Source organism: Psittacula echo (genome assembly GCF_963264785.1).
Source record: "Psittacula echo genome assembly, chromosome: 3".
In the NCBI taxonomy this organism is placed as follows: Eukaryota; Metazoa; Chordata; class Aves; order Psittaciformes; family Psittacidae; genus Psittacula; species Psittacula echo.
Genome location: NC_137736.1, coordinates 114,412,016 through 114,425,383, shown reverse-complemented (window position 1 = coordinate 114,425,383; position 13,368 = coordinate 114,412,016). Strand labels below are relative to the sequence as shown.

The 13,368-nt window shown below is 40.9% G+C and overlaps 1 protein-coding gene across 1 annotated transcript in view; it reads right to left on the bottom strand.

Annotated features, from left to right (window-relative positions):
* The window catches only part of PGR (progesterone receptor), a gene marked incomplete at both ends in the record, with an annotated part of 35,093 nt that extends 22,154 nt beyond the window's left edge, over positions 1–12,939 (bottom strand). Inside the window, 2 exons of the mRNA XM_080613455.1 lie at positions 10,310–10,461; positions 11,810–12,939. Of these exons, the coding sequence (XP_080469581.1) occupies positions 10,310–10,461; positions 11,810–12,939 (1,282 nt within the window). The remainder of the gene's footprint in view (positions 1–10,309; positions 10,462–11,809) is intronic.
* Between the last annotated feature and the right edge of the window lie 429 nt (positions 12,940–13,368).

The following is a 13,368-nucleotide window of genomic DNA, read 5'->3' as shown; positions in this document are numbered from 1 at the left end:
GGCTGATGCTTACTGTCAACCAATTCCTTGTCTTCAAGACTCTACACAAGCCAGTAACATCCTACACTTGAATTATACCTTCATATGAGTTTTCCACTCTTCTTGCTTCTACCCAATACCCAACACCCAACATCTGCCATCCCAAAGTGTATTCCATTCATTCTGATTCAGCTGCAGCTTATGTGGAAAACAAAGGTTCAGTTTTTTATATATATATTATTTTTCATAATCTCATCTGTCAAGGACTTTCCTTATTATATCATTCATCTGAGTGGATCTCATATCTAGAGATTAATCTGTGCACATGTTTACTTCTGAAAACATTTCTACCATTGTGCAGAGTTCTGAGAAACTGATACTGTGGCAGCAACTACCTGAAAGACATTTGGCGTAAGAAATAGAACACATGCCAGATATTTGGCTAATTTCAGAATTACGGACAATATTCAGTTAGATGAAGCTTTTTGTAATGTTTTCATGGGATGCTAAAACATTCAGCTGAAAATACACTTGCTGTATCTCAGTCTTTATGATCATCTACATGTTAACTGGCTTCAACATGTGAGCACTGCAGTTACATTAAATGCATATACTAATAAAGTATCCAAAAATCCTCATCAAGATAAAATTCCTGTTCAGTTGGTAGCTAATCATTCAGTACCCTACCATAACCAGGAAAAAAAAAAACCAAACAGAAGAACCCCCAAAACAAACAAGCAAACAAACAAAAGGTAGTAGTCTAATAACCAGGCCACAGGTCAGAAGGTAAAGACTGGTATTTGTGTTTCTTACAAAAATACGAATCTGGCAACTTTCTGCAACTGCCAGTTTCTCATAAGAATTCGCCCAATGCTACGTTTCCTATACCCTTATTTTTCACCTATTTTTGAAAGCACACATAGTAGCTCTCTCTCAACATATCAACGTATCAGCTTGTGCCCTCGATTTGATTGAGAACGTGGACAAAATATAGAGGTGATCTCAGCTGTTACTCAGATGTTAGATTCTTGTAGGACAGCTTTTTTCTCAACCTCTAGCAAAGTCCATTTGTGTTAGCAAAGGTGGCGGTCCTAACTCAAACAGGCAAACACAATTTTAAGTGCTGTAATGACTAATGGCAATTTTGAATGAGAAAGCAGTCAAAATGCCAATTGTCCACACACACAAACATGATCACATGTTTTGCTCCACAGACCATACTCAAGCACTGAGACATTTTAATCCACATACTGCTGGAAGCAGCACTTGCAGGGGTCTTCAAAAAGTGCACTATTATCTAAGCTTAGTGACATGCTGTAAGTCACTTAAAATAATTCAAATAAACTAATGTGTTGCAGAGATTTTGCAGATATGCAAAATATGGAAACCATACGGCTTTATCAGCACTGGGGGTATAAGATGCAAGTGATTAGTTATTTGGGTAAGTGCATCTATGCTGAACTGCTGCCAGCCTGGACAAAAGCAAAGCACTGAAAATCATAGAAACATAGAATGGTTCGGGTTGAAAAGGACCTGAAGATCATCTAGTTCCACACACACATCCCCTATACCACTTGTTTGCGAACTCTCAGTTCCTCCTGCCTGTAAATACAAGTACTTTAGCCAATCTTTTTTCTCTCCCCCATATATGATTCCACCTCCCTGTAGCACTCAAAATTGGCAACACTTCTGTATACAATCATCCTATCCCCACCACTGGTGGACTGTTCTTTGCAAAATATATCATGGCATATTTAGTCTAGTTTTAGACTTCTGCCTAAGCCATCCATTGCATCTCTTTGCAAATTATTTGATTGACAAATCTCTCTCAATGTTAATTTTTTGCTTCCTAAGTGCTAGTTTCCAGTTTTTGCTCAATATTTTACTACCAACATGCCTTCTCTCTTATTTTTCAAAAGTACCAATAAAATCAACAGGTTTAAACCAAACCAAACAAAATCAAACCAAAACCAAAGGAATGACTCTTAACATAACTAAATTTGGAACTCCTGGTCAGGGGTTCTTGTGGAAGCCAATAATAAACGTGGTTTCAAAATAAACAAAATGGAAAACATCTTCACGAATATACCTATACTAAACATAATGGAACAGATGTAGCTTTTGAGTAAAACTGGCTTCTACAAGCTAAGACAATACTAGATTAAGGATTACTCTGCACTTGCTCTGATAATTTTTCTTTAACTACGGCAAACAGTCTATCCTAGCTCATCATCAGTAGTGGGAAATGCAGCAAAACTGACTTTTGTTCTGATCTGACACTCTTCTATTTACACTCTTTCAATGTGCAAAATAGCAAATGTCGGTTGAGTTCACCTCTCACTATATGGGTTTATAAGCTTCGGTCCTGAAGAACTAGGAATCTACTGCACAGTTTGAAATACTGAAAATACGTCCTTCACAGAATCACAGAATCACAGAATCCCAAGGGTTGGAAGGGACCTCAAAAGATCATCTAGTCCAACCCCCCTGAAAGAGCAGGGTAACCTAGAGTACATCACACAGGAACTTGTCCCGCCGGGCCTTGAATATCTCCAACGTAGGAGACTCCGCAACCCCCCTGGGCAACCTGTTCCAGTGCTCTGTCACTCTCACAGTAAAGAAGTTTTTCCCTGTATGCCATTACAGTCCATTACAGTCTCTAAGATTCCACACACCTCAAATGTTTTTTAGTAATTTAATACCAATTTCATTTCTATGCTAACATTTTCTCTTAAAGAAATCCCAGAAGGGAGACATAATATTCTAACCACTTAAAAAAAAAAAAAACACACCACACCAAACACATCCCCCCAGACTTTACTGCTCATGATCTGTTTGTAAAAAGCTCGATAGTGGGGAACTTGCTTCCAACTCCCCTTTGTCCACTGAAATAAAATTCTCATTTCCAAACCCTTAAGCAGGTGTCCTGACTACTATGTAGTCCATACTGGCATAAAAACCTGCTACTGATGCAAATCCACTTCACAGAAAAGAATGTACAATTCAATGGACCAAAGAGGGCAAAGAGTGGATAGCAGAGTAACTTGTGAATATGTTCCATCCTGGAATCCTCTTCTAGCTGAAATAATGTGGAATTCCTTTCTTCATAATAATGTAGTTCAAAGCAAAAACAATAAAGAATGATTGCATCCCAAGCCATCCAACATCCTGGTGGTTAAGGCTGCGAGGAAAGAAAGGTATGTTTGACTCTCTTCAGGTAATGGAGATGATGAACATAGCTCTCATATCGTGGGTGACTGCCTTACCTCACTACCTTCTTACTGATGGGGTTTGTGATTACAAAAGGTACTAGTAATTCCTTCATCTTTGTGAAACTAGTTCTTCATTCCTTTGCCTTAATTCATGTGACGAAAAAAGGATTGAGGAAAAATGTTTTGATCAAAATGAAGGGAAAACCATAAAATGGTCATTCCTAAGTCAAACCTAGGGTTGTTTTCTTTTATATAGTGTATTTTGCTTTGGTGAAAAGATTTACAAGTATTTTTTGATGTTATTCTACTTACAACAACCTTTTGGTGTTCTTCCAATATGCTGGTTTAAGCATGTAATCGTAAAGTCCTCTCTCAGGTTTTTTTGCTCAAAGGACCAAACAAACTGGTTTCTCTAGCAGGCATGAACCTTTTTCAAACTCCCATGTATCTTGCACTGCTTTCCTTCTCTTCTACAAACCACTTCCAATGTTTGCAACATCCTTGACTGACACTTGCCTTCTGTATCCTTAGCTCAAGATCTTCCTGGCTTTTGCTGTGAATCCTTCCAACACCATTGTCTCTTTCTAGCCAAAATCACTTCTCCAGACAGCAACCTGAGCACACTGTTTTTACAATTTCAACAAAACAGAACAGTTAAACATTGCTATTCTGTTTTCATTCACTTCTGGACAGAGCTGCAAGGTATGATCCTGTTGATCCTGCAAAATTCAGACTGATTTGCAGTTGGTTTGCCTTGAACCAACTTTGTTGGTTTATCACAAATTGTTTACCACTGCAACATCTTAACACGTAAAGTCTTTTCTGAGTGTAAATATGGGAAATAGCAACAGTAAAAAAATATTCCACAGCCAATAATTTTCAGAAGGAGATGCTGGCTTCTGCAAGTCAGTATTTCCAGTTCTTTTTTATGGCGCCGTGTCAAAACTGTTCCTTGGTCACCATTTTCAGTCAGCTTTTTTGTCAGTAAGGGGTCTATTTCTCATAAATAATAATAATTTGAACACAAAAACTACTTTAAAACCACTCCAACTCTTTCAGGTGTGTACCATTAAAGTGCCATTTGTTCTTCTGATCCCTTCTTGGGCACGAGAGAAAAACAGGCACCTTAGGATGCAATTTACCTTGAGCAAATGTCTAAATTTGGTTCTTTAATAGCCTATTGCTCTCCAAAGAGCATTTAAAGTGATTAGTCCAAATATTGCACATTGTAAATGCCTACAGCTGGGTGAAACAAATTTCACATAAAATACTGTCTTCGAGGACAAGAGAAGATGGCACCATAACAATAGGACAAGGACAGGGTAATATTCTTCTGGATCTCAGTATCTGTTTATAGCTCTTTCTATGTTTAAGATACGAAAGATTCCACGTTGTTGAAATGTGCTCAGATGCAATAACCACTTGTGAAAATGCAGGACCTGTGACTAGGTCTAACTAGGAAACCACTGAAGTGCAGATGTATATCACTACACGTAATAGCAGATTCTAACATACCATTTGTTAAGTCTTTCTATTCTGTAGTTTCTAAAGAAACAGCTCTTACTTGTGCATCATCAGTACTGTGGAACAGATAGACAGCTTAAGGAGATGGAGGCCATCAAACCTAAACCTATTTTTAGCAGGTAACAGTTTGACTATAAATACTTACATTTCATAGACTTATGTTATAAAATTTGTAAGTACTTTAGCACTTAAGCATCATTTAAATATAAAAAATATATATAATACGTAATACTTCTCATATATACTACTTCACATAATATGAAATAAGTAGTTTACTATTTCTTTTATGCACTACAGAAATGCATTAGCTATATTGACAGTGGGGGTGGGATTCACATTACTAAACACAGACAGTGCACATCCTCACCAGACACTCCTTTATACTCAGTGCTGAGAAATAGTTACTGTTATGATACTGTTATTTTCATCCCAAGTAAATATTTAATGCAGTGAATGACTTCCTAGAAGTTGCTGTTTCTCTCCATTCAGTGTAAAATGAACTGAAGATTACTCAGATTTTGCATATGTGAAGTTAGAACAGAGGGGTATCAGCTACACTGAGCAGTCAGCTGCCAGTGTTCTTTCAAGCATGCAGTTTTATACTACTTGAAATAGCTTCTATTCCATCTGAAAAGATGTTTTAATGCAATATTGAATACCACTTCTAAAATCCTACAGAAAGTTAAGCCAAAAATTTCAGTAATTCACATTTCCACAGCTGAGTATGTTCCAAGCCATGTCTATTTGGAAAGAAGCGTAGTAAATCACAGTAAGAGCCGTACGAAGCCCAGTGTTAACACAATAGCCAAAGTACCAGAACAAACTGCAATCTGAGCTCATTCAGTTGTTGTGCCTCATACGGATCAATTCACCAAATTGTTTGTCAAATGGCTGAACAACAAACACTTCTGAAGTTAGAAGCATGATGAAGATATATAATTGTGTATCGGATTAGATTTTCTTCTTCTTTTCCCTTTTCGTAATGGAAATTCTTTATTCTCACTAAACTGACATTTCACACTTGAATTTTAGGACCCTCACTGAAGTAACTTCATGTATTTGAATCTGGAAACACGCTTACCTTATTGCACATCAACACATTTTGGTCATATGCAAAATAAAAGTTTTAATAATATTAAATCTGTTATATTAAGTGAAAAGCATTTTCACCTCTCAACCTGCCATATGTATGTTTTTTGTATGTTTGTATGTTTTCCTACTTCGTGAAATTTACACCATTATCAGACCTACAGTACACACTGTACCAAATTCTGATCCCAAGATTTAGCCTGGAAAGTTGGATTAAAAATTAGAAATCCCTGCGGAGTTAGGAGAAAAAAGGAACCAAAAGGGTCTCTATAGATTGCATTTCACTCTGTTTTCAAAGAGGATTTTCCATTAGTGGTTGGCACTTTTAAAAATATTTGGCATGTTGTGCCATTTTACATTCTTAGGCTATAGAAAAGAACAACTGTTTAGCCCTGCAATTTTCCTTATGCATGGTATTTCACTACTTATGTAGTGCACCACACTGTCATCACAAAATTGCCTATTCATAACACAAGTCAGATAAACTTTATCAGAAAGTTTGGCTGAAGTCATTGTCAGCCTTCCTACTGTGTAGGTGTAGCTCATCTTTAATTCCTCCACTTTCCTCCATGGTGCCTCTCCACACAGAGAGAGTGAAAACTCCTTGAAAACCCAACTTTCTGCCAGGTAGAGTTTGCCAAATGCAGGTCTCTGAGAAGTTCACACTCTGTCAGTTAAATGTTATCTACCACGCATGGTTAAGCTTATTCCCTGATACCACTATCTGCACTGAGCTGTTACCTTGAGCTTAAAGCACAAACTAAAATTAGACAAATCTGCCATACAATCGCTTCATCAATTTTGCAATAGGGTCCCAGGTATTTAAACAAGCCAAGAGTGAACTTCTGACCCACCTGCTGTAATATCATGCATTTATGTTGGCCTCAAACTCTTCAGGTTTGAGCAACTACTCTTCATTAGATGTCAATAATATAAATAAAGTGCACATATAAATATAGGTCAAAAATGAGAAGTGGGACCTCATATAGGAAGCACAGCATTTGGAATTATTTCAGGATTTAGGTAATTTTAATTTTTCATTAGTAAAACTACTTCAAATGAGATGATTTCAACAAGACAGGACTGTAAGCCACCAAGAAACCACGTTTGAACAGTGTAACTCCAGACTCTCAAAACTTCACACACTGGGTTCCTGTTGAGGACAGAAATTTTACAGTGTTAACGCAAGCACCTTGATCATGGTTGTCCTGCATGGGTTTTCTACGAAACTCTTTTTTTTCTTCATTTAAAAGTTATACATTTTATGCTGGTCTCTTACAAAGAACTGATTAACTAGTCTCTTGACTCACTTAATGTGAAATCAAATTACAAGGTTTTTTAAAATGCTTTAAAGATCTTTCAGCATAATGAAGCCCCCTCCTCAATTCCAGCAGTAACTATTTTCCGTATCTGCTATACTACCATTTCCCCCCAAAAAGACTTGCATTTTTGTTTAAGCTACCTCAAGATTCTGCTTACAGTAAAATATGTTTATTGTATTCACACCTTCCTTTTCTTTGGTATATGGGCACATATGGGGAGCCAAGAGCCCAAAAGACAAGAAAATATCTACCAAATCATGTAACAATTCATTGCCAACATTCTATGGCTAAATTTACACTTTCATCTTCGTGATCTTCACACAGTTCTAACCCCCTGATAAGCTGTGTATCTACTAGCTGCATTCAAATGTATGATTAAAACACACTTAGTATATACACATTTCCCAGTTCACCTATATAGTTTTAAATTATTGTTCAGTCTAAGCATTTTATATAAGTGCTGGCTTTATTTCAAAAATACTAGAGATGGATAATGGGAGCTTTCTGAACAACGTAGTGGTCTGTTTTATCCCAAAGGAAGCATTTAACTAGTGCAGTATTTTCCACACATAGGGGGAAGAGTAAAATGCTGTATGAATAGGACAATTTCTGTGAAAAAAAAAATAAATATATAGGCTACTAGATTCAAAACAGCCAAAATATCTGAGATTACAGAAATAATTAAAATAAACAGACATATTCCTACAAATTCAATGCCACTATATTGTGCACCCTGTTAACTATCCCCTTTAAAACTCATAACATTCAAAAAAACCTTGAAATATAGAAAATTCCAATCATGTTTCAATTTCTCATAGAGATCAGTATTTTATGGGAAATATCTGAAAAGTTTTAATTGTGAAGTTGCACATACAGTTTAACATCTTATTTTCAAGAACTATTATTAAAAATATTATTATAAAAAAAGATGACATTTATAGTAGTACTAAAAATTTAAAAAGGTAAATAATTAATTTCCAATTAAAAAATATGGAGGACATTTTACATAAGAAAAATGTTTAATGATTTATAAAATTGCCACTATGAATTTTTAAATGCTATTTTCTTTTGTATTTTCAGTAGTTTCTTCTTACAGGAAAGCAATTTGTCAGAGTACTTACTTTGTCAGAGTACTTACTCTGACAGTAATTTTATTTCCCATAAGAAATAAACAAAAAAGTCATTTAAGTCTGTATGAAATCAAATTATCTATCCATAAATGGGATTATTTTAATGCCACTAATTATATCCTATGCTTCCATTAAAATAAGAAATCCATCTCTTTAAGGAACTCTCTGTAAACTTGCACTTTCTAGACAAAAGCAGCTAAATGTATTTGTTCATCTTGCTCATGCCCACATTGCTCATTTCTTCCCATTATACCTGATAACCTCTATTTTTTCTCATCATAGTCAGATTTCTGAGGTAGCTGTCCATTCTTTGCACGTACTTCCTAAAAAAAACAAACACTTCCTCACCATACTCAGTCTCTGGAATCATTTGAAAAATGGAAGTACGAAGTTGCTTTGCAAAATGTAAGCCTTGTGTTTGTGTAGCAATGTTGATCTCTTATTTCTCTGTTCATCTGTATTCTTAATCTGGAAAGATTCTTCAATTATGGGCTTTGATTAAATAATCAGTGAAAACAACTTTAGGATGTTTCTACCAGCAATTTATATGCCTTCTTAACATTTATCATTAAAATAGGTAAGCTGAGCAATAATAGAGTATGGTTTTGAGTAGGTTCACCTACTGCACAAACACAACTGGATACTAGTTTAGGCAAGAGATGAAATTCAAGAGTGATAGGATCAAATTCAAATAAAAAATAAAATATTACTGTGTAGGTGAAAAGTGAATAATGAAACTTACTTTAAAATACGGAGCTCATAAATTACAATATACTCATTCTTAAAACTTGAGCTTCATGACTTCTTCAAAGTATATGGCTGATTTCCCAAAACATAGCAAAAATATGTGAAGCCAAAACAAAAGCCCAGTTAACACAGCGAAACCTCGCTGTATTCCCATAAAGGACTTAAAGAGACGAGTGTTTTCCTCACAGTCGAGCATGCATGTTTCTAATGACTTTCTCTTGAATCTCATTAAATGTATTACAGAAAATGCAGCACTAGCTCTAAAGTCCACCCAGCCCACCTAGTCTAGCGTTACCACTTTGTAAGTATCTAGTACGCTGAGAACACGAGTATATGCTTAAAAAGTAACAGCACACTGAAACGAAAATTCTAATTACATTATTCTGCTAAGCTTTTAATTTTCTAATATTCCCCTCTTCATCTGAAGACCAATAAAGTCCATAAAGTTCAGCTTTATGGAGTAAACTATGTGTCACAACAAGAAAATACACAATGCAATTTTTTTTTTTTATTTTAAGGAATCCTATACATTGTAACAAGGATTTTTGCATAAGTATAAGGAGTAGAAATTGGAATATCCTCATTTTGACAGGATCAGTTAATAATCAGAAAAGGAGACAAAGCATAAAATGTAGCAGAATTTGTTTTACTGCTTCATCAGTTGAACTGTATAAAGCAGTCTGCTCTTGTGTTCGTATTTAAAATCTCATTGGACAAGACATAAAATAAAATCCAGAAAAAAATAAATAAACATAAATATTGCTACTGATTTATTAAACCTGCAGCTTGACTTTATAATTTAAAAAATATTTGGAACAAATTAAACCCATTTATTATTATTATGTCTTGAAATAGTTCAGTGGAACTTGAAAAACTTCCATAATTCTCAGGAAGCCAAATTTTGTATCCTGCAAGCCAGAAAAATTCCAAGACTTCAAGAAGAGAATAAAGCCAAAATGAATTCTTATCTGCCTATCTCTAGTTAAGACCCACAAAACTTTCCTTTGAGTAGCATTTACACTTTTTAAAAGAAGCTGTGTAATACACAAGATTTTTATGCAACTCTGTTTACTCAGAAAGACACTAAATAATAAATTGAAAATAATTAAAAGAAATAATACTAGCAAAATCAATTATGAAAGAATTTAGTCAGCATTTACTGCAATACTTAAACAATCACCAAAACAACAAGCATGACTTACAGTGATAATATTTTTAAAGATCAGTAATAAATAACCAGTATGTCCTTAGCAGTACCTAGAAAGATATATCTCAGATAATTAGGAACAATGGCATCACGTAGTACCTTCCATTGCCCTTTTAAAGAAGACTTTACAACTCCCACAGGTGAGTACTCCATAGTGGCAACCAGAAGCCTCATCACCGCAGATGAGACAAATCTTCTGGGGCAGCGATTCGAAGCCGTATTGAGAACTTTGGCTGGTTTCTGTCTCTGGCCTTCAAAAGAAAAGATTTAAGAGAAATTAAATATGTAGTTTTGCAACAGGTAACTACTTACCTTTATTGATCAGTTCTGTATTAAAAATTCCCCTTTTGTATTTGTGATCAAGCTACAGATGGACAAGTTAAAAATCTATGACTGCCTTTCTGCTTAGGAGTTTGTCTCTACCAGGGTGAAAGTGACATCTGTAACATCCAGCTAGTCATTAAACAGGGAAGTGATGGTCAAAAAGGATATTTGTATTTGAATTTATATTAGCTAAAAAGGTACAATTTAGAAACTATTTGTTAAAATGTTCATCTTCCTCAGATCAACAGCTCTTGTGAATGAAGTCAAACTAACACTTTTTTCCTGTACATAGAATAGCGCAGAGACATAATCAGAAGTCAAATGAATTCCAAAAGCCTATTTCACACGGGGCATGACTAAGTTTCACCTCAGTTAGAAAAATCTTTATTAACCAATTTGTTACCTCTCATTCAGCTGCAGCATTATCATCAGTAGCTAACTAATGAGCATATCGACCGTATTTCCCAATTTCTCTCCAAGAAATGAAACAGATTAGCCTAATTAGCCATTACATTTACAAAAATAAAGGATTTCAGTTGAAAGTGTAGCATTACATATACATATCTTTGCATCTGTTTCTAGGTAATGCACATCATCTTGGCATGACAGTATGCTGTTTCGTGCTAACAGATCAATGTACAAGTGTTTACATCTTTTTTTTTGGGGGGGGGGACGGGGGGGATGAAATTAGCTGGTTTTTTTCCCCCAAGCTGGGAGCAGCATTTTTGAGATATTACAGTAGCTATGAATACTGTCTCGCTGTCAGTGAGGAGTGCCTGAAGAGCACACTTCTCCCTCTCCCTAGAGCTGGTCGCTTGCTCAGACTTCGGATGGCACTGAACCATCATAGCTACAGGAACGCATTTTCTCCCGGGCCGTTATGATGCTAAAAGGATCTGGGAAGTGCCGCCCGCGAAGTTAACACTGCGCTGGTTTCACACAGCCCAGCCGTGCACAAAGCGTACAGAAAACGGAAACGCGGCTGCAGTTAAAGCCTAAAAACCAGAATGGCGCCCCGCCGGGCACAGCTTGGCTCAGCACCTTCCACGCGCCGCCCGGGATGCCAGCCCCTCTCCTCGCGGCACAGCTCCTCGGGGCGTCGACCCCTCTCACCCTGGTACAACCACCCAGGGTGCTGGTCCCTTTCCCCGCGGCAGGGCCACCCTCCTTTGGTGAGGGTGCGAAGCTCTCCCGCCGGCAACGTGACCCTGCAGCCCGCCCCATCGGCGAGGGAATCCCCGAGAAAGGGCCCACCGCCCCTTGCCACCCCCTTACCGGACGTAGCCGAGATAGGGCGGGCACAGCTGGGGCAAGCCCTCCTTCAGCACCGCCGCTGAGAAACCCAGGGGCTGGTGCCCGTTGAGACCCAGGGGCGGGTAGAGGCCCGGCGGCGCGGCCGAGGTGGAGGGCAGGCTGTCGGGAGGCGCTACCACCGCCGGCGGCCCGTAGGGCCCGGCGAGGAGGGTGGGCTCTGTCTTGTAGAGGACGCACTCCAGCGACGGCTCCAGCCCGGCCCGCGGGGGCTGCGGGAAGTCGGCGCAGCCCGGGGCAGGGGTAGCCCTGCCGCCCGTGTACGGGGTGGGGAGGCCGAGCCCCTCCTCCTTGATCTTCAGAGCCGGCTGGAAGTCGCCGTATGCTAAGTGCCCGTCCTTGCCGTCGGGCGGCGGGTAACCGTATCCCGGCAGGTCCACGGCGGGCTGAGGGGAGCGCGGCACCGAGGCGCCGCCGTCGAACTCCGCCACGTCCAGCAGCTGCCGCGTGCGCGAGGCCAGATAGGCCGAGTTGAGCGGCAGCAGAGGTACGTGCAGGTATTCCTGACCCGCGTCCCCACCCCGCGCATCGCCCTTGGGAGCCGCGCCGGGACCCTCCGCGCCGCCCCCCGGGCCCGATGGACGCGGTTTTGCGGCGGCCGTCAGCGGTTCGCCGGCCGGCCAGAGCGGGACGGGCCGCGGAGGGGGCTGCGAGAGGCCAGGCGGTCCTGGGGCGGCTTCGCCCGCCTTCTGCGAGGGGCAGCGGTTCATGGCGTCGTCGGGTGCCTCCGCCGCCTCAGCCCCGAAGAATGACCAGGGCGCCGAGGGCACGGCGGAGCTGGCATGAGCTGCGGGCACCAGGAAGGTGTCCAGAACCGTGTCCGAGAGACAGCCGCTCGCCGGCCGGTAGGAGAGGGAGTCCCGGTCCTGCTCCTTGTCCGGCTGCTGTTGCTGCTGCTGCCCCGGCTCGTCCTCTTCCTCCTCCTCCTCTTCTTCCTCGTCGCTGCTCTTGGGGTAGATCAGCCCGTCCAGGGAGATGTCGATGGCCTCCGCTTCCCTGCGGAAGGAGTCTCGGCCGGGCTGGCCCTCCAGCAGGACCGCCCCGTCTCTGGCCGGCGGCGGTGGCCGGGGTTCCTTGGCTTTAACCTCGGTCATGCTGGCCCGGGGCAGGGCTGGACGCCGGCGTGACTCCTGCCCTGGGGGCGGCCGGGCGGCCGTTCACATCCCGGACGTGCCGGCGGAGGCTGCGCGGGTCCCGCTCACATGGCTCTGCCTTCTGGGGGGCGGCTCAGCCGCCGGGAGGAGAGTGAAACTGCGGCAGGGGCGGTGCAGCCCGGGGGGCAAACAACCGGAGCGTGTGCGGGCGGAGCTGCGGGCGGGAGCGCGGGGTGCTCGCCTGCCCTGCGGGCGGGTGGAGATGCCGCTCGTTCTCCCCCGCCTTTGCTATTCCCTCTTCTGCCTCCCGCCGTCCGCGCAGCCCGCCGGCTCCACGCCCCTTTGCCTGTCCCACCCCGCCGCCAGCCGTTGCCCGCCGCTGCCCTTACCGGGGGGGTGCGCTACCGCTGCGGGGTGCGGCTTGCCCCT